Source organism: Populus alba, chromosome 7 (assembly GCF_005239225.2).
Source record: "Populus alba chromosome 7, ASM523922v2, whole genome shotgun sequence".
Taxonomy (NCBI): Eukaryota; Viridiplantae; Streptophyta; class Magnoliopsida; order Malpighiales; family Salicaceae; genus Populus; species Populus alba.
Window position 1 is genome coordinate 7,346,852 of NC_133290.1, and position 26,638 is coordinate 7,373,489.

Below are 26,638 nucleotides of genomic sequence, written 5' to 3' on the forward strand. Positions count from 1 at the left end.
TGAGACCTTAACATACTAGAGAAGCTCAATCAAGGGCAACACCTTCAAAGGAAAAAAGGTCACAGAACCATAAGGAAATAACAATCCTATCACCAATGCATGAGACAAACCTCCCTTTATATTAATCTGATCTTCCTCCAAGAGAAAGAGGATACCAATGGAGGCTTAACATGCTAGAAAGATCTACCCACAAGTAGGACACTACAAACCTATCTCAACCAAACTAATGATCTTTTTGAAAAAAATCGTAAGGCATATCTGAGAATAACTGCTCTATTCCAAGTCCTAAACCTTGTCATAACCCAATTTTTAACCATTTTATTTTTATTTTATTTACTGAAAAGGATAAAACAAATTGATGAAAATAATAATGATGAAAAAATAAGTAACATGAAATAAATGAAGAATGAATTAAAATTTGGGTTAAATGCAATATGATTGGAAGTTTTGGGGTTTAATTAAACTTTGGAATTAATCTAATTAAGCTTGGAATTGATTTAATTAATCCAATTAAGGGTTTAATTGGAGAATTGATAAATTTTTAGACTTGATTGAGCTTGTAATTAATTTAATTAATCCAATTAAGGGTTTAATTGGAGAATTGATAAATTTTTAGACTTAATTAAGCTTGAAATTAATTTAATTCATCCAATCAAGGGTTTAATTGGAGAATTGATAAGTTTTGAGACTTAATTAAGCTTGGAATTAATTTAATTCATCCAATCAAGGGTTTAATTGGAGAATTGATAACTTTTTAGACTTAATTAAGCTTGAAATTAATTTAATTCATCCAATCAGGGGTTTAATTGGAGAATTGATAATTTTTAGACTTAATTGGACCTTGGATTTAATTAAATTAATGAAATCAAGGACTTAATTGAAGAAATAACAAAGTTTGGGGTTAATTGGGGACACGATTGCAGCAGATTAAAGTCCAAGGACTAACTTGTAAAAGGCGCCGAAATGCAGGGAAAATTACAGTTTAAACCAGGGGCTTAATTACAAAACGTTTAAAAATTCAAGAGCCAAAATGAAAATAACCATTAAACATAAAAAACGGTGCCGTTTCTAGACACTGTTCATCTTCCTCAAACCGTTCAGCCGCCCGCCGACACTGTTCATCTTCCTCAACTGTTTAGCCGCCCGCCGCCACCATTACACCTGCAATCAATGGATGAAACGACATTGTTCTCTGGCTATAAAAGCCAGAGAATGAAAGGCCACAAGAGGGGATGAAAAAGAAAAGCTAAAAACCCAGACGGAAAAAACCCAGTAAATAGGGGGAGACGAAAAAAAACCCAGGAGACTAGAGGAGAAAAAAAGGACTTTCGTTCCTCTATTTCTTCTCAAGGAAAAAGAGGAGGTTAAAGAAAAAAAAGCAACGAACAGGTGGAAGAAAAACTGAGGAAAACAGGCAGAACCAAGGAAATGGAAAGAAAAGGAACATAACACGCCTAACACAGTGACGAAAACGAGAAAACACAGAGGAGGAGACTTCCATTCAACCAACAGCACTTCGGGCCTTTATCACCATCGAGACAGACAGGAAACGAGGAGGGAGAAGACATCGTCCGGCCATAGCTAACCGGTCGTCGTCGTCGTCTTCGTCTTTACTCCGCAGCTGCACCAGAAGCTGGATGGTGCAGACGCAAGACTCGCAAACTACTCTGATGTGATTTCAGGCACCAGCACTGGCAGCCTCGCGACTGCTGTTCTAGCAGAACCTAATGAACACCGACCGCCCTCAATTTAGTCTTCATCTTCAGGAGCAGTAGACCACATGTAAGTCTGTTCTCCCCTTCGTATTTTAATTCACTGCTACAGTGGCAGTGAATTATAATTCACTTGCTACTGTAGCAAGTGAATTATGATTCGTTGGTTGGGCGCACTGGTCACTGGTCCAGACCAGTCACCCAATCGAGTCAGCTGGGTCTAGCCCAGCCCAAAAAAAAAATAGAAAAAAAAATATGTATACATGAATAAAAATAATAAAAATTTATTTGTTTATTCATTGACGCCAGAGTCAGGAATAAAAATACGGTTTAAATTTATATTATTTTTATTTATTGTATTTTTATTTTATTTAGCTAGAAAAATAAAAAATATGTGCATGCGTAAAAATAAATTTATTTTTATTTATTTATTCACTAGCACTAGAGTAGGGAATAAAAATATTGATCTAATTTTTTTTCGTAGTTACGAATTTTTACCAACGCCAGAGTTGGAATTATTTGAGCTCGAATATTCACTAGCGCCAGAGTTAGAAATATTATAAACAAATCATCATAGCATAAACTAATAAATATTTAGCAATTAAAGACAAAACTAGCAATGCAATCTGCCTTAGGCAGAACGTTTAAGGGGTGATAATATCTTTCCTTTTACGTAACCAATCCCGAGCCATAGAATCTCTGTTGACCAGTTAAGGTTCCTAGTGACCATAATACTAGGTGACGACTCCTCAAATAAGACCTTTTCCTTTAAAAGAACCGGATGCCAGGAATCTGTTCTTTTTCCATAATTCAAGAGAATTTATTTTTAAAGTCGTCGCGATGTTGGGTGCGACAAACCTTTTAAAAGGATAACAAAATGAAACCTAGGCTACCTTAGCCATTGAATGAGAGAGAGAACAATCCTTCAAGAGAAAAGAAGCTAATATTCTCTCAATCCTCCTAATAACAGAGTCGAGAAGAATAAACCTGGAACACCAACACCAGAATACTTAGTTGAAAAAAAAGAATAGATTTGATCAATTGAAGGTGTCTAACATAAAAAAGAGAAGTTGATGTCCACAACTTAATCTCAGAGAAAGTCCACTCTATTAAAAGCATACAATCACTTTGTATCAGTTTAGTACAAATCAATAGGACTCCTAAATACCTGATCTGTAGAGAACCCAACTTGAAACCTAAAATAGTCTACAGATAGGCCCTAATCTTATTATCAACTCTTAACAAGAAGACATGGATTTTCTTTGGATTTCTAACAAGTTTAAAAACCCAACATAATCATTTAAAGCCTTCATCACAATTCTAACTGAGTCCATATTTACCAAGTAAAAAATTATAAGGTCCTCTGCAAAACACAAGTGAGTAATGACAGTCTGTTGACTAGTAGTATTAGAACCTCGGGTTTTGCAAAACCTTTCTAAATATGTCTCATAAACCCTTCAAGGCCAATACAAATAAGAAAAAAGGGATAAAAGGATACCTTACCAAAAGCCTATAAAATATGGGAAGAAGTTGTGACTTTCCCTATTCATGACTACTGAGAAATGAGTTGTAGATAAACATATCTCAATCCATCTAACCATGGAGTCAGACACTCCAATAACCTTTAGCCCTGTTAGGATAAGCTCCTAGTTACCAGTATCAAATGCTTTCCTAATATCTATTTTAAAGCACATCTAGGCATAGGACTAGCTAAGTGATAGTTATGTATAAGCTCCTTGTCAATAAGATGACATCCAATATTTACCTACCCATAATAAAGACAATCCGAGCAGGATCAATTACATCTATAAAAATCCCTTTCAATCTACTCATAATGACTTTAGATGTGCATTTGTACATCATGTTACAACATGAAAGAAGTTTAAAGTCATTCATAGTGGTGAGAGTCTCAATCATATAAACCAAAAAAATCCTAGTAACATTAACACATCTAGATATAGTAGAGGAAAAAAAAAATACCTCACAACAATAATGAAGTCCTTGCTAGTTTAATATACCTTGTAGTCAATTGGTAGGTTACACATGATATTATTATATTCATATAAATATATATTTATTATTAATAAAGGCTAAATTTATATTTATTATTCATATAATATTAGATTAATAAATCTAATATTTGATTTATGATTCCAGAGTAAAGATAAAGTTCACGAGATAAAAATACTTTACAAAGAAAATTATAAAATTGTTATAATTATACGATTCCTATTGTATCAAATCATTGTTCCCAAGATATTCTTGATCGAAGCTCTCTTAAATAATGGACATTTATTAGAGTCATAGAGACCAATACATATTATGTTTTTTTTTCTCCTTTAAAGTAGTTGTTCTTATAAGCTTGGGTATAAGAGATACCTAGAACTAATATTTAGGTGCTTGTCATAAGACATGTACACTGAACTAATTGCATAAGAATTTCATTTGGAAAAATCAATTGTGTCTATGGAAAGGCTCACGTGATTGTTATGTAAGTGATTTTTAAACTTGAGATCACTAAATTATCTTATATAGAGAATGTTATGCTTTGATCATGTTACATGTTATCTTAGTCAAGGTGACGAAGGGGCATTTATTGGGTAACATGAATTGTATTAATGTACTTGAGTGATCAAGAGAGGATTCATCACCTTTTGTGAATTAGGAAAAATACTCTATTTGTTCTCAAATAGTATTGACTGAGAAATCTTTAGCCAAGTTAGAATGAGATTTGAAAAGAGTTTCAAATCATAACAGCCCCAATTTTCTCAATCATTTTTCACGATACATTTAGAATTTCAGTGTAATTTTTTTTTCATTTCTATTGAAATTTTAACAGTTTCCCCTTAACTAGAGTTGTACCGAGTTATCAACAATCATAAGAACATGTCTTTTTGGCCACCACATCTATGTTATTCTATTATCACAAGTACTATTGACTTCTATCAACCATTAAAAATCTACAATAAAGAGTAATCAAGATAATTAGGACGATCAAATCTTATGAAGACATGTGATAAAAAATTTCCAATCATATAGAGTTTAAAAGTAGAGATAAGGTTAAAGGATAAAGTTTTAACAATGTAGATAAAATATCAAATTTTTACAATGACATATAATTACATAATTAAAAGGGATATTGTAAATATTACATGAAATCCTAATGTATATATATCATTTTGAAAGCTTCACAAAATATGAGCAACAAACAGCTACCACTTCATGTGAGGCTAGGATGCACCTGATGTTACACAAGATATACACAACTTATTCAATAAGTCATCACATTTATATTTTTAATTGCATTATATAATAAATCATAAGAAACTATTATCACCAAGAACAATAATTTGGTCGATCTCTAACCATCCAACAACTAATATTACAAGTCTCAATCCAGTGACTAAGTTCTTACATTTCTAGTCGTCGAACACACTGATGCAATTAGTTTGAAATTAGAAAATAATCAATTAAAATCTTGATCATCAAACATGCTGATACCATTAGTTTCCAAACCATAAATCTAATTGATTTTTAAAATCTTGATTATTAGACACACTGATACCATTAGTTTCCAAACCTGTAAACTAATCAATTAAAATCCTGGTCGTCAGACATGCTAACACCATTAGTTTCCAAACTAGGAAACTAATAAAATAAAAATTTTCATCGTTAGAAGGTCAATTTCCAAGAATTTCGGCACTCTATTTTAGCTTTTCATACAAAAGCCAATATCCATTTGATATTTCACTTAGATATCAATTCAATTTTACATATCTTTTCTTCTGGCTTTCACATGAAAGCCAATATCCATATGATATCAATTGAATACTACATATTTACACTCAATGCTATAAAGTCTAAATATAAACATTATTGATGAAGATATAATAATTACGTTAAGAAATTGATCACTAAAAGGTTAAGTTAAACCCCTTATAACTTTCTTAATATTTAGGATATCATAACAAGTTGCTAGACATTGTACTTGATCTTTAAATATAATTATATAAATTGTTGAATTGATAATAATTTAATTTATTTAATTTTATTTTATTTAGAATTGTTTAAATTTGAGTCATCTTATTAGGAAACCTAATAGGTTATACTCATAAAAACCTTTAGCCAACAACTAAACTAGGATGATTAATTAAGTATGACTTGATTGTAAATAAATTTTATAAATTGAGAACTAGAATGTAATTAATTCAAGAAATTATAATTTTAGACTAGAAAAATCAAGTAAGGATTTTATTGAACAAATTTTTGAAGTTATTCTGAGAGAATATATGTGACATTATTATAGGGGCAAATTAGTATTTGGTAATTTATAGAGTTTTCAAGTTTTTCTATAAATTGAATTTTATAACTGTTATTTTCTATATGGTACATAGTACAATACAGAACACCTAAAGAATATAAAAGAAAAAAATCTCACACTCAAAGACATAGCAATCCATATCTCTTAAAAGGGTTTAAAAGATTTCTTAGTGTTAGTTCATGTAGATTACCGTTACAGGCCGAACACTTAGATAACTTGTGATTTGTAACAACCAAGACTTAAAGTAATTATTCAAAGCCGAAAGTAATTATTCAAAGTCGAAAAGAACTTATGATCATCAAAAGTAATCTTTGTATAAATTTTAAAACAATTCTAAATCTGTCAAATGAGAACATTGAAACTCCTGAAAATTTAAATTTATCAACCCATACATATACATGTCAAAACCTCCACTTAACAAGAAATTGAATTGTCCTCAGTAGCCAACAAGCATATGGTTCCTAAAATGGCACACAAGCAAAACAACATAACCCCTCCCTCTTTTTTAAAGGCCATGAATAAAATAGTGTCCAACGACTATATATTTGGTGGTAGAAGCAAAAAAAGAAAGAAAAAAAAAGAGTGCTACTCAAATTCATATAATTCCAAACATGTAGAGATAATTTACTTTTATTTTTTTTTATTATCATCATCATCTATTGTTCTTTTTTGTCAGAAATTTAAAATGGGTGGGAGAGAGATCGAGTTTAGGGTTTGAATTGAAATCAAATAAGAAGAATAACGGGGGAGAAGAGAGGACAATTAATTGAGTTTTAATTCATTTTAGAATCACAAACATAAATTCCATAGGTAATTTGACATATCTTAAATGACAATAAAATATTGTTTTTTAATTCATCATTGTTTCCATAAAAAATTATGGATAAAAAATTTTCATAAAAAAAAAAGATGAAATTTTTGTTTTTAGAATTTTTATTGTGTTTTTGTTTTCTATTTTTCTGTAATAAGAGGCATAATCAAGCACGGAAAGAAATTTTTTATGGAAATTGATATGAGATATTTTTAGCTGACATTAATTGCATTTGACAAAGGAAGATGATAGTATTTTTTTTTTTTTTTTTTTTGTGATTGAACTTAATTTAACTAAAAAAGAACCGAAAGCAAAATGGATTTTAGAAACCTTAAACTGTCATACATAAAACACAACTCACACATCCATACATGATACAACCATGGAATATACACTGCCGTGTCCCAAGCTTCATAAAAAATATTACATCCACACTGCCAAAGATGGGAGGGAAACACATGTCCTTATCATTATAAAATAAACAAGGAAAACCAGTATTTATTGAAAGAGTGCAGAAGGACAAAGAGCTACCATGTTACTTTCACCATAAAAAAACAATCCATGCTCACGACATGTAAGTAGAAACATGAAAGAAAACATAAGTGTTATGCTGCTTCTTATTCCTATTTTACAGGTAATGAACACTCATCTATGACCCGTATATCCAACCTCCCTATACATTTAATACAACATTATTTCTAAAAGAGGCAACATTTTTACCCAAGACGAAAGCTCAAGCCCAAGAAAACCTGCCATGTACCTAATATCATTTCTCTCCTCAAGGCTTACAGGTTCAAGCAATGCACACTCACGAATGTTCGCCCAATGCTTCCCAGTAAGACAAGCTACCTACACCTCTCATCACAAGTGCTCAAGCAAATATGCCTATAGCTTTTCACCTATAATACAACTTATCTCCACCCTAAGTCAGACTCAAAAACAAAGAAAAATATAAAAAAATAAGTTAAAAACATCATGCAATGACCATGCGTTATTCAACGAAACAGGTTCACCATAAGAGATTTTTACCTTGTAAAAATTCAAAGATTGCATCCCAATTATGATTTGTTATCTCAGTTTACAATATTATGCCATTAACTACTCAAAGCGAGAAAAAAAATGAAACGGATTTAACACCGAGAAGCGGGTGAAAATTCACCTGAAATCGCTGTTTTCACTGCTGCGATTTCTCAGATTTCTTCCAAATACTGGTTGTTGTAAATGTTGAGAGAAGTTGTTGGCGCTACCACTGATCTTCAACACCATCTACAGCTACACCGCATCACTAGAGCTCCTCAAGCTCAAAAGACAACCTAAGGGCTCGAGCACCACCACCAATTGCTATTGCATGATCAATGCCTATTGTTTTTATCCATGTTGAAGGCAACACCTTCTGGAGCTACTGTGATTGCGCAGGGTTAAGGGTAGGACCTTATAAACATGTATCCAAAGTCTGTAATTGTTTAGGAAAGAGCAAGTAGGGTTGTAGCGGGTGGGATGCCATAACTATAGATGGTGGGTTTTGTTCAAGGATCTTTTGTTAGGGAGAGGAAGAAGATGGAGTTATGATGACCAAATGTTGGACTGATAATTATGCTTGATAATATAAAATTAAATAGTAAGTAATTTTTGCTAATTCCTCACTATTTTATTAAATCATTAATATTTTCAAAATAATTTATTTATAACTTTTATCGCAAATTATAATACATATTTTTCTCAAGTTTTATCTCTTTTCGGATTAAAAACTGTATGATTTTATATGAAGTTTATATTGACAGTCTGAATTATTCACGCGTTTAAAAATTTTAAATATTTTTTCTGCAAATTCAGAAATATTATCTATACTTTATCATCTTTGGGCTACAAATTTACATTGTACCTTTTATGTGTGTCATGTCATATTTTTTAAATTTAAACACATTTTTAATATCGAGTTTAAACTAACTACATGGAATTTTATTAAAGTATATCCCATAATGTTTTTTTCCCCTTTTATCTTTTCCTTTTGTTTTTTATCTGCTTTTCTCTATTTTTTATTTTCTCATTATTTTTAAAATTTCTATTTTTAAATTAACATAGAAATTCTCAAAATATAAAGTGAACTTCTTAATTCAAATATGCAATCTACTCATTTAAAATAATATTTCTTTATTATTATTATCATTATTATCATCATCCAGGGTTTACATTTCTAGTTATGACTTAAAACTCACTGATTTAGGGTTAGTCTTTTAACACTAATTTGAAATCTAGCAACTCAAGATTAACCTCAAGGTATTTATTGTGATGGATGGTTTTCCATCAACACATGACACTTCTGGTGATGGGTAGTAGTTCATCGATGTAGGCTTGTCTTTTCTTGATACCATGACCTAAGGACAACTTTCAATGAAGGGTAGTAGTCCATTAATGCATGATCACTTCCGGTTATGGATGGTAGTTTATCATCGCATACTTGAATTTTTTTGTTACCATGACTCAATGACAACTTTCAACTATGAGTGGTAGTCCACTGATATCAAATCATTTCTGGTGATGGGCAGTAGTCCATCGATATATGATCGTTTCTTATTAAATCTTTATTGACTTGGATTTATTAAAGCCTTGTGAAACTCCATTGGGGATTTTTGCTTGTGGAATTTCTAAAAACAAAAATTATGTAATGTTCTAGATTAGATGACATGCATGTATCCTTACTTGTTTAGGAAATATAACCCCCTCTTATTTACAATCTATCTTTCTTGTTTGTGGTAGGGTTTGTTATTTCTATACTAGTCTCTTTTGGTTTTATAATTCACCAGCCTATATCCTACTTAAATATAAATGCATAGCTTAGGCTTTTTACTGTGACCACTACCTCTTTGTTTTCTACATGTAGTTTGTTTTTGTTGACCATTCAAAAGGGCTAGTTGTTTTTTGTCATGACATGCACATATCCTTTCAGTAATAATATCCTTTCAACAATTATCAACATTCACTCATGTCACCATATCCTCATTATATATCTCTCTTATCTTTAGAGGCTTGCTTGGAGCTTTCTAAATAGTTTTTTTGATTGAATTAAAACCATATTTTAGAAAGGGCAAATCATCCCTCGTCCATTAGGTTTTCCTATAGTTGGACCGTGATTCCTAAATATAGTGTTACTCTCAACTTCTAAGGGATTTCACCAAATCATCAACTATTATGGATTCTTATAAACAACATTCCCCTTACTAATCTAGATATGTTTATCTTCCTAATAGTCATTAATAAGCATTTATGAAACAAAATCTTCATTAGGTACCTCGCCTATCTAGATATTGATCTCCCTGATGGCTATAACAAGGCATGCAGGTATCACCCTCATCCTTTAATGTTTCTCTATCACTTATGGTTTATGGTGGAGTTCCTTATGTCATCATCTGATTAATGGGTTTCTTCCCAATGGCTATGTAAAAAATATTTCCCTCAACTGATTTTTAGATGTGTTATTCTTTCTAGTCACCAAGAAAAGGCATATAGTCATCATACATTTCTTATACTAGTCATAGCTTGGGATGATGTTTATATGTTATTGACTTCTTCAAGTTGGATTGCCTCTTAGTTCATCAATGACCACTGTGTTGCCTTAAAAGAGAGGGAAAAATAAAAAAAAAAGCATTATTGGCGATAAAATTATAACACCAATAACCACCGTGTTGCCTTAAAAGAAAGAAGGATCGATGACACTTTCAATGACACAATGAAATGGAAATTTCAACCATTAGGAAGTGCCTCACACACTGCCTATAGGTTGCGAGCACCTTTTACACGCTGAAACGTGTACAACAATACTAACAATTATTTTTTATTTAATTAAAATGCCAAATTACCTATAAAATGACTTGATAATAACGAAGAAACCATGGTGAAAAGAAGAAAAAGTCTATTGAAACCAGTTTTTTTTTTAAATAATTTTGATCATTTCTTTGTGTTTTTTGTTTTTTAAATTTATTTATTTTAGGTTAAATACCAAATGTCTCATCAGTTGACCTAATAATAAAAAATAAAAAATCAATTGACAAATACAAAAATGCCCCTTAATGCTAGTTTTAAATTTTTGTGCTTTCAATAGTATTTTAATCATTTTATTATGCTTTTAAAATGGGAAAAGACTATTTTATCCCTAGTTAATTTTGTAATAACTAATGGGTCTTGTGAAAAACTTCAATGTCCTCAATAAATAATTTGAAGGTTTTTTTTTTTTGTAAGAAGAGTAAAACCGTGAAAACATTATGAACAATGTTTTCATTCATAGTATTTTCCCTTCCTATTTTAACTTTTACTAATTACCTGCACATTTTTTTTCATTTGAATTATTGTTGCTCATACTACTGGTATTGTAAGAAAAAGTGAAAAATAACTTAAAATAATAGAAATGATTGACTAAGGTGTTTTTTTATATGGTAAAAGACTAAATAAATAAAAATTATTGGACCGGTATAAATTATGATAAATTAGATACAACTAAATTGGATATATATATATATATATATATATATATATATATATATATATATATATATTTTTTTTTTTGATGATCGAAAAAGACTATTTTACAAGGTTATTTTGGTATTTGAATTTTTTTAATAATTATTGTAGCCCCTCTAATTTATTTTGATGATATTTTAGTCCTTGATTTGAAAGCTTTTTAGTCCTCTAATATTAAGGTATATATACAATTAAGTTCTTAAATTACAAGAGTTTCTGAAATTAATCCTCTGCATGTAATAAATCCGTTTTGATAGAATATAGGTGCTTTTGATCAAACTTTAATCAACAAAAAAAAAAACAAATGAGTGATAAATTGATAATGAGCAATATAAGAAATTAATAATTAATAATTTTTGCCCATGGTGGGAAAGATTTTGGCCTTTAGAGTAACTTTGGGCCAGACAAAGATTGTCCTGTATATTGCTCTACAGCAGACAAGAACGTGAGGCCTTCAACTGTTTAGAAAAGCTCAATGGAAGGTTGACAATAGACATCTTTTCCATATTTTTTTTATTTTTCGTTCTTTCGATCAGGTTTTAATTCGTGATTTGATTGAAAACATAGTTTGCAGAAATTAATTATGAGGAAATTACAATATTATATAGCAATGGTACTCGAAGTCAAGCCCAGTGCTTGTCCTTATATGTCATCCGACGTGAGCTGATCGAATTCCTTTTCTTTTTGTGTATTTCCATGTTTTATTTGCGTATTCCTTCGCTTTGGCAATCCAATAATTCACTGTACGTGCCTACGTGGTACCATTTTGCCAAGGGTCCCCGAAAACGAAAAAACATCAAGTTCCTTTCTCGAGAAATTAATGGCCCATTTAGGTACATCGACGTGGCAGTACTTTTAATATGGCTTTAAAGTCGGCCAGGCCCAGCTCCAGTTAAAGAAAAATTAAATAAATAAATAAATTAAAAATTAGTTGTAACTCGTTAAATTTTATTTAAAAAAAAAAAAATTAACATGAATAATCCAGTGATTAAGTTAAAATCTGAAACCCGAATTTTAAATTAGGCCGGATCTGATTTTAATAAACAATAGACTTAGAGCCCGTTTGCCATTACTGCCAAACCGGCGTTTTGACAAAATTCAAATTTTTTTTTTTTTTGCTAAAATTGAGTTACGGTTGTACCTTTTGGATCATTTTGATGTGCTGATATCAAAAATGATTTTTAAAAAATGAAAAAACATCATTTGCATGTATTTCGGCACGAAAAGCTATTTCAAAAGCAACCGCTACCACACTGCCAAACACGCTCTTAGTTGGCTTTTTGTTACTCGAGATCGTAAATTAAATCAAATTGAGGGCTCTGGTTGATTCGTAATTACCTTGATTTTTCAATCATATAATACTATTTATTGTCACTGAAGCCCACAAGAAGCAGCCTTAACGTGGATGCTACGTTCCATCCCATTCTGGTCATCCCTTGCCCTTTCTCAAGGTTTTTCCTCCCTCAATTGGCCCACGTCCTAGGGCATTTCTTTCTTATATTTCATGTTTATATTCTATTTCCTATTTATCAAGTTAAAAATTTAAATATTTATTGACTATATTCAATGAATATTCATTATTTATATCAATATTAAGGTATGTATATATCATGTTATATTAAAAAAAATCTAAATATTCTACAAATATATTTATACAATATAAGTATATATTTCAATTCCAAATTGTATTTAACAATATTTATACCCTATTTATTTAATCAATATCCTTCTGGTTGGCATTGAATTTTCGACTCTAAAACATTTGGACTAAGGGAAGGGATCAGTCAAGTTTTTATACGAAAGAAACAAAGGCGGCCAATCTACAGAGGCATTAGCTAACCACATCAAATTTTCTTTCGAACTTAACATTACAATGATTAAAAATTAAAAACAATGCCATCGCCCAGCTGTCAAGAAAGATTCTAATCCAACTGGCTTTTTACGACTATGACCACCTCTCTTGTATACCAGCTTACTATATAATCTCTGCATTTATTAGCTTCTTTCCTACCGGAAAATTCGATTTAAAGTATTAATCTTCTGATCTTCAAAAATGGCAGCTTCCCGGTTCCATCTCTTACTTGTTCTTTCACTCACTCTCTGTTTGTGCCACTTCCCTGACAACACATGGGCACAGCTTAGGCAAAATTATTATGCTAGCAGTTGCCCCAGAGTGGAAAGCATAGTTAGGGGTGTAGTTCAGAACAAAATTAAACAAACTTTTGTTACGATTCCGGCGACCCTCAGGCTGTTCTTCCATGATTGCTTTGTTCAGGTAATATCTATGGAATACAAATAAACAGCCCATTGCTCCATTCATTTTCTCTAGCTTAAGGTTAATGTTTTGTTTCTGCAGGGCTGCGATGCTTCGGTTATTGTGGCCTCCACTGCAACCAACAAGGCGGAGAAGGACCATTCTGATAATTTATCATTAGCTGGAGATGGATTTGACACTGTGATCAAAGCGAAAGCAGCTGTTGATGCCACCCCCGGATGCAAAAACAAGGTCTCGTGTGCTGATATCCTTGCCATAGCAACAAGAGATGTTATCGCACTGGTCAGACCATCATGTTCTTGATCTTCTTCTTCTTCCTCTTCTTCTTTTCCTGATATGTTCAAGGGCTATAAATGTGATCTTGATGCAGTCTGGTGGACCTTCATATCCTGTTGAATTGGGACGATTGGATGGTTTAAGTTCAACAGCTGCTAGTGTCAATGGGAAGCTGCCCCAGCCAACTTTCTCTCTGAATCAGCTTACTGCTATGTTTGCTGCCAACGGACTCACCCAAACTGACATGATTGCTCTCTCAGGTATGACAATCATCACCGTAATTGTCCTAAATTCACATGCTCCAATCACAGACATTTTATCTTGGTGGGTCCCGAAAATGGATCTCTCTTGGCCACATTTATTTATTTATTTTTGTCAATAGAGCTCCTATCTATGATTGGATCTCTCTTGGATCCACAAGCAGCCTTTTTATACTCCTATGTATTGGTTTTTCAACAATGAAATGATGCATATTATATGTCATTTTTTATTTAAAGATAGGAGTATCTTTAGATGAATTTACAATTTCATCGAGCTTGATTTTTCTTTGCATAATTTTGATAGTGTACCTCCAATAATATATTAAAAAATTTAATTATATGCAACTTAAAAAATGTGCACTATATTGTTTCAAGATGGATCGATTGATGAGTTTTTTTTTTTTTTTTTGTTCCCATCAGCGGCACACACGGTTGGATTCTCTCATTGTAGCAAATTTGCCAACAGGATATATAGTTTTAGCAGGCAAGGTCCGATCGACCCTACACTCAACAGAACATATGCAAAAACACTGCAAACTCTGTGCCCCAAAAACGTTGACTCGAGAATAGCCATCAACATGGACCCAAACACTCCCAACACCTTTGACAACATGTATTACAAGAACCTCGTGCAAGGAATGGGCCTCTTCACCTCTGATCAAGTTCTATTCACAGACTCAAGGTCCAAGCCAACTGTTACTAAATGGGCTACCAACTCACAGGCCTTTCAACAAGCCTTTATCACTGCCATGACAAAGTTGGGCCGCGTCGGTGTCAAGAGCGGTCGGAATGGGAATATTCGTCAAGACTGCGCTGTTTTGGCTTAAATGGAATTTGCTCAACAAGGCTGGTTTTTTAACCCAAAACAAAGGAAATAAGATTTTATTTCTTTAATACTTGTTCTGGAGTGATTGTGATTTTAATAAGGAAATGACAACACTTAGCAACAGAAAGAGAAAATAAATGATTTCACATCAGTTGTCAAAGACTAAGCTGTATTATAATTTATCTATATTATACATTGTAATTGTTTTTGTGTTTTCCAGTTCATATCTTAATGTAGTTGGCCTGCTTATCCTAACACACACCCATATATACTTTTGTTCGATAACTCTGCTTTTCTGAACATTAATTTTGGAATTAAACATTTAAGAAATTAATTAAAAAATCTGTGCTCAAGTTAAACTTATTAAGAAGGTATGGAAAGCTTGCTTCAGAGAATATTTGACTATTCTTTTGTGGAAAACAAAAGGAAAAAATAAAAAGAAATTAAAGATAATATTTGACCAGACATCTGATTATATTTCTTGTTAAAGAAGGCTATAATCAATTTGCAAGAAAATCATAAATCAGTTATCACTTGAAACAAAAGACCACACTGCTTTTTTTAACAAACGAAGATAATTAACAAGACACCAAGATGGAAGCCAAAATGGTCGGGTGGAGAAATAATTCTTGCTTCAAAGAAGCCGTTGCAAAACCGACAAGAACAATACCCCCCGAGGGAAAAAAAGAAAAAGAAGAAAAAAAAAGCATCTTATGACTAAGAAATCTAAAACAAGCTTTTAAAGGCTAACGACGATTTAAGAGTCGCGATCATGGATAATTAAAGGACATGTGTTTTAAAAATAAATGAATTATATATCTTTTTAGGAATAGTCAAACCCACAAGGAGTGTGTAATCTAAGCTACCAGTCAAATCCTTTTTACAACCTCAAAAGTTCAATGTATCTTGGCATCATTTTTCTTACCAAACATCAACATGAAACCTTTAAAAATATTTTATCTTTAATATTAAATTCAAAAGGCCTTTTTATATTATCTACATAACTCTTCTATTTATATAGAGTTGTTTTTCTTATATTCTTTATAATTTTTATCTTTTCCGATGTAATTTGTACTAATTCTAGTTTAATTAGCCTTCTATCACCAACTTCCTCCCAATAAAATCAGGTTCAAGATTTCCTTCCATATAAGGCCTCATAGGAAGTCATTTTAATTGTATCATGATAACTGTTATTGCAAGTAAACTCAACAAGTAGTAGATGGTCCTCCTAATTTCCCCTAAATTCCAATATGTAGGCTCTTAACAAAATCTTCCAAGTTCTAGATGGTTTTCTTTGACTGCCTATAAGTGTGAGAGTGAAAAGATGAACTCAGATTTAATTTTGTTCCTAGAACATGCTGGATACTTGGCCATACATGTGAAGTGAATCTGAGTTCTCAATCTGAGATGATTGATAATTTCACCCTATATAATCTCACCACTTCATTTACATACAACTTTGCCAATTTGTCTACTGAGTTTGCCATCTTCACAGGTAGGAATAATGGAAATATAGTGAGACAATCTATAATGATCCATATGCCATCATTTCCCTCCCTTCCTCTAAGCAAACCTGATATGATCTAAGAAAGGTCAGATTCGGATTTTATCATAAAATTTTGTACTGTCCAGTTTTACATTATTGAGTATAACTCAAATTCAACTGTTGAATCAAGCTGAAACTTAACCTGAAGATCTCGGAGGTATTGGTCTATGTTGGGGTAAAGTTTCAGGTGAATTGAAGTTTGGAAATGACTTATGATATAGGTCAGAACAGGCTGTATGAATTTTGTTATTTACTTTCTCTTAACTTGTGCACTTCCTATTTGACAAGGATCCTTTTCTTACAAGGATGTGGGAGCTTGTTTTGAAAATTTCCTAGTTCCACATGGATCTTTAATGAGTTGCAATATAATCTCCAAGTGTGGCAGAGATTCATTAATATTTTAAAATCCTTTTCTTATAAGGATTCCTTATTCATCTTAACTATACAAGGAAAGAAGAGCTAATAGTATTTAATGATAGATTAATTATTTTTATTATTTTCTTTCATGTTTAGGCTTAATTAATACTTTGTTTTTCAGTTAGGATCCAAGACTTGTTTGGATCAGGCTATGAGATTTTTCAGTTTAGGGTTTTTGGGTTAGTTTTGTATGTGAGTCAGTTTAGCCTATCAAGTTAGATATATTAGGGTTAATTTTTAAGAACTATTTAAACACATATAACAAAAATTTCAACAGCCATTAATGAATATTACTTCTGAATTTTTTAGTTTTAACGTGTGAGTGGTTTTTGCGTTCTTGAATGAACTGAATCTGACTTATCAAAAATTAATTGGCTTATGGTGTCATTCTATTTCATTCCAATAGTTTTGGTGCCTTGGGAAAAGTTTTTATTGTGTCACACTTCAATCAGACCTATATCGGCTTTCTAGAATCATATCTCAATCTTAATTGTGGGTAAAAATCCAATACAAAAATCCATTATAAATATCTTTTCACTTCCATTCAGGTACCAAAAGTGGTTGTAATGGCCTCATAGGTTTCTGGTGTTCAACTTTCTCTTATTGACACATACCATATTTTGCTATATACTCTTCTATTTATTTCTTCATGTTCGACCACAAATAAAATTCGTTTAAGTTCTTGTATATCTTAGTACTTTCAGGATGTACAACAAACCTGTATTCATGAGCTTTCTTTGGTACCTCATTCTTCAAAGCTTTATCATTTGACAAATATATTTTTCTATCCATTACCACTACCCAATCTCTTGATAATTGAAAAAAGTTTCAACTTATGCCCTCACTTTACTTCTCACTTTCTGCACCTCTGCATCTTTTTGTTGTGCTTTCAAAATCTTTTCTCAAAACACAAAACATACTTTTAACTATGACAATAAAGATCCTTCTCTTCCAACTCCTAATAATGCATCCATTCTCTTTAACTTAGCCAATTCTTTCTTATCCCAATTAAGAAGTTCATTTATTATTGATTTATTCTTTAACTAGGCATGTTCGCATAATTTTTTTTTTCTAGGTGGTAGTTTATTACATAATCATAATTCTTAATTAGTATCATTCATCTTCTTTGTTGCATATTTAACTCCTTTTATGACATTAAATACCTCAAACTTTTATGATCTGTAAGAAGATGGACATAAGATTCATACAATACCCTCAAATAAAATATTATAGTCAATAGTTAAATATCATAGACTGTATAGTTAACTTTGTAAGGCTTCAACTATCATGATGTATATGCAATAACTCCTCAATGTTTCATCAATACATAATCAAGCCTTTTTCTTAATGCATCAGTATCAACTACAAATCCTTCAATCCTTGAAAGAAGGGTCTACAACGGGGTGGTATTGAGTCTTTTTTTTTTTTTTTAACTCTTGAAAACTTTCTTTACACTCTTTTGACCATTTCAACTTCACATTCTTTCGAGTCAACCAATGCAATGGAGTAACTATTATTGAGAAATCTTTAATAAATCTTCTATAATACCACTCTAATATAAGAAAACTACAAATCTCAATCATATTGGCAGATCTTTCCCATTTCAATACTGCTTCAATCTTACTTGTGGATTCTTAAAAAGCAATGATTTAATTACACATGGAATCTTTATTTTGCAAAGATTTAATACTTTATAAGAAGATTAATTAGGCAACAATACTTATTTTGCAATGATTCTTTATTATTTAAGGACGTTAGAGGATATTTTAGGTTTATTTTTCCTAATACATAGTTTGTACACAAGCAACCATAACTTTCGATCCAACTTTTGGATCAGGTTGAAATTCTTTTCAAAAAATTGTAAAGGTCTTGTTTTTATAAGATTAAAATTTTATAGCAATCCAACGTAAAAAAGGCCTTGCTTAGTTAATTAAGCACATGTTATTTAAGTTTAGGGGAAGATATTTTATGTTAGTTTATGCTAAAAAAAAAAAAAAAAAAAAATAAAGAGAATTGGTTTGATGAATAAAAAAACCTTTGATAATAATATGATTGAAATTGATTATAGGTTTTAAGAAAAAAAAATCTTATTTGTTGAGTCTATTTGTTAATCTTTGACTTTGTTTTGCTTAGTTTGAGATTTTGGCTTGTCTACCAAATTTCATAACAGGTTTTCAAGGCTATAGTTAACCACCTCTATTTGTCTATCTATCTAAGGATGATAAACATTGTTGAAATTCAACTAAGTCTCTAGATTTCCCTACAAGCTCTTCTAGAAAGTCACTTATAAACTTCATATCTTTGTCCTAAGTTATAGACCTAGGGATTCCATGTAAGTGAACAACCTTGTTAAAGTACATGTGGGATATCCATGATGCATTCATGGTCTTTTGACATGCTATAAAAAATCAATGGCTCGTTTAGTGAAGACCTTTTAAACTATACTAACATGGTCTATAAGTTCATCACAAAGTCCATACTAACATCCAATTATGGATCATTCAATAAAGACCTATTGGACCTCTAATAAATAGTACACCTTTTCACAAATTAGATACCTAGCCTAATAGTAATTTGATGACATTAGGCCACTGTCTTATCATGATTAAAATGTCACATAAAGTGTAACTCGTGAATGATATATATTCTTATAAAGAACATTACAAGATACATAAATATAAACCATAAAAGATAATAATTCATAAGTATAAGGTTATTTCGCTTACCTTTATTAGCCAATTCCATATAAATCTACCCGAAAAAAGAATTATTTGAATATAAATCTTGAAAAGTATCAAACCTCATCACTTGGGCATGTATAGTACTAAGTAGTGGAAATCGTCTATTAAGGACGCCAACCACTTTGTTGAGGCTGCTAGATTGACGCCTCAATAAAAAGGTAAACTCCTGTAAAAAGACACCTACTTTGCATGCCGATGACTCAACTTTTACATTTCATTTATGTAGTTCAAAGCTTCATGATTTATGATTAAAATAAACTCCTTATGTATAACGTAATTTTGCCAATGCTTCAAAGCCTAAATAATAACATAAAACTCCAAATCATATATGAAATAGTTTACCATAAAACTCTCCTAGACACATCATAGTTTACCTTAAAAATCTTGTTAAAATTAAGCAATACATGTATGGAAGTTTCAATTATCTTTTGTTTGTCTAACTAAAAGTTGGCTTCAACATTATTGATCAATCGAAAATATACATCCCTTTAAGCACTTTGTAATAAATGCAAGCAATGAACTAAAGTTTTTGATAAGTATTCTATAAAAAAATGCAAGTCTATGAAATCTCCAAACATTATGGATGCCTTTAGTGTTGACCATTTTATAATTATTATGATCTTTGAAAAATCAGCCTGAACTCTATCCACAAGAACTAGTGAAGAACTTATACTTTATGGTTCATAAACAATTGCTCATTCTATATATGCTTTAAATAGGACTTTAGAGTTAGGTTGTAAATTAGGATATCATCGAAACAAACCATAATAAGTCTATCCATGAATGATGTTAATACCCAATGCATGAACTTCATGAAAAGTGATGAGAGCATTGAACAAACTAAATGGTATAATCATCCATTTATATAACCCATGTTATGTTTTAAAGAATGTCTTCCACTTATTCACAACTTGACTCTTATTTGATTTTATCCACTATTATAATTAATTTTAGAAAACACTATATAAACTTTCATCGGAGACAATGCTCAGGGAAACTCTCCGGGCATCAATGCTACAAATTACATTAGCACAATTGTTCACTTCTTTGTAACTATCATCAAAATAATATTGTTTCCCAATTTTATTACTGCCAGACGCTAGGACATACACTACTAGTCTTCCATTGGAATCATTATAATTTCCATATTAATTAAAGTATGAATAAAACCAACAATACCTACCCCAATTAATATTCTAAAGATTAATTGTATGAATACATTGAACAACGCCACTCAACATTCTCTATTAATTATAATCACAGGTTTTTATTTTATCCTTTTCTTGTTACGACTCATGTCTCGAATTATAATAGAAAAAAAATATAAAGTTGTTAGTGATGGTAGGACCATATTCTTCATAGATGAAAAATAAAGGGATTGATTTATTAAAAGTATTGTTTTTTTTTTTAAAAAAATAAAACGTGTCATAATCTTAAGAGTAAGTTTAATAAAAATAAAATAAAAAAAATCATAAATCAACTAATTTACAAAAGAATAAAAAATAAAAATATTAAATTTGAATTTTTTTTTAACAAGTAGATATTTTATTCGTATGAAGTATTCATGAACATATTATATTCATATATAATTATTCAAAAATTAATTGTTAATATTATAATAAAAAAATTGTAATATTATTTGAAAACCATAACATAATCGAATAATTTTTTAAATATTATTTTAATAAATTTATTTTAAAAAATCTTATTATAAATTATTAAAATAAAAAAAAAATGACCAAGGATGATTTAAACAAAGGCTAGACAAGCTTATGCTAAAAGATGGACTCACATGCCTTGTTTGTTTTTAAAGTTATTTTTTATTTATAAGGAATAGACGAAGTCATTGTTTGTAGGTGGCTATGGCCACTTGAAAATTTGAGTTCAAGTTATCACATTGATCTTTAAAATTATATTCCAAACTACCAATCATATTTTAATAAGAATAAAAACTTGAAATCAAATAAAATTAAAAACTAATTTTAAGCTTGATCTACTCTTTTGTTTATCATTAAAAATAAAATTACCTTTCAATAAGTTTTTTTTTCAAGATAATTTTATAAATATCAAAATTATAATTATTGGTGGTTCAAATTTAATCATCTAATAGCATTTTATCTAATCTTTCTTTGTTAAGCTTTTTTAATCTTATGTCACATTTTTCATCAAAAAGATAAAAATTTCAACTGTTAGAGGCAATTCCTACTAAATTGTTTTATTATATTCACTAACACAATTCCTAAATGTTTGGACCTCATTGATGTGAACTTAAAAGATTAGGTAAAACATATAAATGAGTTTTGTTAAAGTTATTGCAAAGCTTAAACTTCATCTAATGGAATAAACCAAATCATTACCTCACGCTATAATGTGCATCACACTAATGATTTTTTTTAATGCAAAAAGAAATATCTAGACATTACTAAAGTATTTTTTATAAAAAATATTATTCATGAATTCAAAATATCTTGTATATTGAACAATATCTTTTTTAAATATTGAAACGGTAATATATTAATTTTTTTAAAAAACAATATTGAAAGCGGTAACGTAATGGATTGACCTAGGTTAACTTGGTTTAACCAACCAAAACTTATTATTTTTTATGATGAGATCATGACAATCCCATATAAAGCAAATCAAAATAAATTATGAAAACTCAATTCATAATCAAGCTAATGTTGAATGATGAAATTTATAAAAAATTATTAAATTAAAAATAGAGAAAAAAAAAAGAGACTCGAGTGAAATTGAGTTAACTTGCAATTCAAGTCATACATCCCATTACATTTAATATGTTTTTATAAATGAAATTATTTTTTTAATCTTGCGTGTGAGATTTATTTGCATTAAATAACAATATATATGTTTTTTAAAAAAATTTAGGGAAAAACAAGATACACATATGTTACTCAAATAATAAAAGAAGACTTATTTTTTAAAAAGTTAAATAAAAAAAATACATCTTTAAATAAAAATGGATAAAATGCTTTTTTTTTTTTTTAAGTTTAAGGATCCAAAATACATTAAATAATAATAAATAAAAACCAAACATGAAGGCCTATAAGCCAAAGCTTAACATGTATAAGCCTTAATAAAAAAACCCACATACTACCTTCTAATTTAGGACCACACACTTAAGCTTTAATATTTTAAGTAAACGTCATCCGTTTAGTAATTTGTTTTTCAAATAAGATTGCAAAGAACACATCATATGCAACCCTTATTTGGACTAAAGATGTTTTAAATATAAAAATTGATTTTTAACTAGTTTTTAACCAAAAAAAAAAAAAACCTTAAAAACTTAGGCCTTCAAACAACTAAAAAGTTAGTCAAAAAAATCAAATATTAACCTGAAACTCAATTTTTTTTTTTGAGATCAAACCTATTTTTTCAAGCAATTTTAAGGTGAGAGAATAGGTTAATAAACTTATCTCATTTAATGAAATCCATTGACATCAATATTAACTATATTTGATGATTAAAATTAGTGTCAACCAAGTTTGTTTTTATGTATCATTATAATTTGGTGACTCTCTCTCTCTTCTCTATCAAATCATGAACTAAAAAAATAAAAATAATAATTTTTTGGATCAAAATTGAATTGTAGAAAACTAAAAAGACCAAAAATCTATCAATTAAAATGTAAAAGGACCACAATTAATTGTTCATACTAATTTTAGAAAAAGCCACCTAGTTTCTCCATCCTTTTCACTTTAGTCCAGTACCTTTTAATCATGCCTTTCATCAACAAACTAAAAGCAACCGGCCACAAAAGAATCATCATTCCCCCCCAAAAACAATTATGACTAAAATGAAAAAAAAAAAGGGAGAATTAGTTTTTGAATTGAAATTTTTTATATGATATAAAAAACTAAAGCTATACTAAATTTATATTAATTATTTAACAGTCGTAACTAGAATATATCAATAAATAGGCAATATTGAAATAAAACCCTACTACCAAGCTACTTCTGATATAATTTCCAAAGTTATATCAAAGAGTTACTACAATACAATTAAGAAAAACGTTCTAAGAAATATATAAATAAAAATAAAATCAGAAAAACAAATTATTTATAATTAAAACCGCTATGAAGAAGCGTTAAGCAGGCAACCAAGCACTAGCAAAGACAACATTATGTCCCTTCCAAGTGAGTACAATATCATCATCTTCCTTCTTTAGTCCCCACCCGGCTGCATGCTCATCGAGCATGGTCTTAACTTCAGAAATAGCATCTTCGGCGAACGAAATGCCTCGAAAATTTGCATTTCTCATCCGTTCAATCCACCGGCATTTTGGTTCAAGCCGCTCCACTCTTTGAGGACCCTCATGTGCTATGACATTCTCAATTTTCCAGCATATATCAGCTTCATACCACTGTCTTTGTCTACTTCCCCTTGGAAGAAATGTATCCACAGTATCATAAGGTATCCATAGATAATTGAAAGCTGACCTTAGTCTACACACCAAATTATTTGATGTTAAATCTGCATCCTCATCTACTAAGACAACAAGTGTTGGGTCTAAACTCCTAAGAGACTTTAGAAACATTGTCCTAAAAGACATAGAGGACGATGAAGATTCATAAGAATAAGTATTTGAGTTTGTACCAGGCATACCAGAAAGGGTTTCTTCAGGTATGTAGTGAAGCATCATGTGACAGTTTATGACTAGCGCCTCACCACTTTCAGCATACACTAGATGTTGCACCCGAAGTTGCTCGATAAAGGAGGAGAACCCATCTGCATAACTTGAAGGAATGACTCTAAATTCCAATATTATGTTTCGTGACAGAGCAAAGTTGACCAACTTTGAGCCCAACTCTTCATAAGAAAGATCAAGCAAAGGTGGTACATCTTCAGTGGCACCAGCAACAGTAAGCTTTATCAACGGGGGCACCTCGAACCGATTAGCAATAGCATCGATAAGAGTTGGGATTTGCATGCAATGTGTCAAGCTTAAATCTACAATATGAATAACTAAATACCCTTCAACAGCTTCCAGTATTGCAGCATTTGCTGCAGTGTAACCGAAGCGATGCCATGGGGTTAAGTCAACAAAGCTTGCAAGCTCAATGATAGAGAATTTATGTGTGTCTATGGCTAGGTTGCAGTGAGCATTTTCCATTGCAGCAAGAAGTTTGCAGGTACCACTCTTCGCTGCACGTGCGATCAGGGCTCTTAGGAAGGCACATGTTAGGCGTTGGTTTGAATCACCATCTGGTGGTGCAATGTTGTTTAGGACCCATAGGATCTGTTGGGAGAGAGTGGCATCGTTACTTTCAATTGCATTTACACAGTGGACTAAAAGCTGCTCCATGCAATTAGCATCACCAAAGCTTCCTAAGGATTTTGATGTAGGGAATCCAGGCCAGGGACGGTTTCTGTTCATGGTGGGGTTCGAAATTGGAGTGATGATTTGGTGCAAGGGTGGTAGTGGGGTTTCAGTGAATTGCATCATGGAAAGAAAAATAAAGAAAAAGGAAAGAGGAAGTGTACAAATTAAGTTGAGAAAGAGTGAACAAAAAGGAAAGATAAAGGGCAATCTGAGAATCAGAAGAGACAAAGAGACCAGACTAGTAGTGGGTACCTTGGCATTGGGAAACGATCCAATAGAGGTGAAACTTGCAAGTGTAAAAACCAGTTGTAGAATTCTGCAAGAGAATCAAAGAAAATAGACAGTTCAGCTTTATCCAGGGATTTATTGAAAGGGAGAAAAAGGACCGATCATGAGGTGTGAACTCTCATCCCCAAAAAAAAAGAAAGAAAGAAAGAAAGAAACTGGAAAGTTGAAGGAGTCATATATTGAGCAAAAGAGACACTTCCATTTGCAAGATCAGCCTTTTTCATCAGCTGTCAATAAAGTGGTTCAAAGAGCAATATAATCAATGATACAACTACTTCTTTCATAGATACAAAAGGGTCTAATCCTCTCTTGATGTCCCTGATTCTGCTTTTTCTTCAGGTTGCTCGGGAGAGGGAGAGGGAGAGGGAGAGGGAGGTAATGTCGAGCAGAGGAGAGTGGGCTAGTCCTCCTGTTGAATTTTTGTAGCATGTGACGCAGCCGGCCAGGGTCTTGTCTCTACGTGGGAGTTGGGATTTTGTCATGTAATGCGAGATGGGTGGGGATATATACAAGGCTGTTAAGGCTTGGCTCACTCGCTCACGGGCCACCATTTAATTATAATACTTAATCATGAAAAAAAAATCAATATTTTGTTCGGTTTTCCCTTTCCTATGTCTACCAAATGTGTCCGGTCTGATTGTTTTTACATGTTTTTTACAAGTCCTTAAGCATACCGCATATAGTTTTTCATATCTCCATCAAGGTGGGATTCAACTATAGGGACACAAGTGATCATTGATATTTAGTGGTTCAATAAGGCTATCGGGTCCCTCGTATGACTCATGCATGACAGCCAAATTCCGCGAATATGCATGCATTGATAAGACAAGTTTTTTTTTTTTTTAAAAAGGAATAGTCGTTGTCGAAGCATGCGAAGAGTTTCCCCTAGCTGATTATTTCATTTGGTCCCTCTCCTCCGTTAAAAAAATATTTAGTAAAGATTCTAGAGTTTAAATCTACTTTACAACATTAAAAGAGAGGTTGTAAATTAAAAAAAAAAAAAATACTGATTGAAGTATTTTAAATAAAACTTAGACTTGTATGATAACAATCCATATATATATTTCAGGATATTAATACTGCTTGAGTTCTTTCCGACAAATTTAGTTCTTTGCCCTAATGATTCTGCGTGGTGTTTCCGAGAATCTTTTCCTTATAAGTGCAGAAAACATTAATAAAGGAAAAGAACACCAAGCACTTGTGTAGAAACGGGTTGTGTGAAGAAGTACAAAATCCGAAGACAGCAATGCATTGTTCAAGCAAAATTTCCCATAAAAGCAACCCAGCTCAAGCATAGTATTTCTATTTT

The 26,638-nt window shown here is 31.3% G+C and overlaps 2 protein-coding genes across 4 annotated transcripts; one reads left to right on the forward strand and one right to left on the reverse strand.

Annotated features, from left to right (window-relative positions):
* Positions 1 to 13,354: 13,354 nt before the first annotated feature.
* LOC118047918 (peroxidase 73) lies at positions 13,355 to 15,215 on the forward strand. Its single transcript, XM_035057357.2, has 4 exons — positions 13,355 to 13,634; positions 13,716 to 13,916; positions 14,005 to 14,170; positions 14,591 to 15,215. Exons 1-4 carry the CDS (start codon positions 13,413 to 13,415, stop codon positions 14,995 to 14,997), a joined length of 996 nt encoding a protein of 331 aa, XP_034913248.1. The 5' UTR covers positions 13,355 to 13,412; the 3' UTR covers positions 14,998 to 15,215.
* Positions 15,216 to 23,336: 8,121 nt separating this feature from the next.
* On the reverse strand, positions 23,337 to 25,755 carry LOC118047919 (scarecrow-like protein 32). Of its 3 annotated transcripts, XM_035057361.2 has the most exons (3): positions 25,486 to 25,752; positions 25,294 to 25,357; positions 23,337 to 24,957 (listed from the first exon to the last, which is right to left on the reverse strand). In XM_035057361.2, the coding sequence occupies exons 1-3, from the start codon at positions 25,551 to 25,553 to the stop codon at positions 23,806 to 23,808; spliced, it is 1,284 nt and encodes a 427-aa protein (XP_034913252.1). In that variant the 5' UTR covers positions 25,554 to 25,752; the 3' UTR covers positions 23,337 to 23,805. The 3 variants fall into 3 exon arrangements, with proteins under 3 accessions (XP_034913252.1, XP_034913249.1, XP_034913251.1); XM_035057358.2 differs by having other exon boundaries at positions 23,340 to 25,357; positions 25,486 to 25,755; XM_035057360.2 differs by having other exon boundaries at positions 23,343 to 25,087; positions 25,294 to 25,753.
* Between the last annotated feature and the right edge of the window lie 883 nt (positions 25,756 to 26,638).

Excerpts from the sequence above, each read along its gene's own strand:
- LOC118047919 (XM_035057358.2), bottom strand. The coding sequence starts at position 25,553 with ATGAAAAAGGCTGATCTTGCAAATGGAAGTGTCTCTTTTGCTCAATAT. Across the intron at positions 25,358-25,485 it reads ATGACTCCTTCAACTTTCCA|AATTCTACAACTGGTTTTTA; the intron begins GTTTCTTTCTTT and ends ATTCTCTTGCAG.
- LOC118047918 (XM_035057357.2), top strand. The coding sequence starts at position 13,413 with ATGGCAGCTTCCCGGTTCCATCTCTTACTTGTTCTTTCACTCACTCTC. Across the intron at positions 13,635-13,715 it reads TCCATGATTGCTTTGTTCAG|GGCTGCGATGCTTCGGTTAT; the intron begins GTAATATCTATG and ends TTGTTTCTGCAG. Across the intron at positions 13,917-14,004 it reads CAAGAGATGTTATCGCACTG|TCTGGTGGACCTTCATATCC; the intron begins GTCAGACCATCA and ends ATCTTGATGCAG.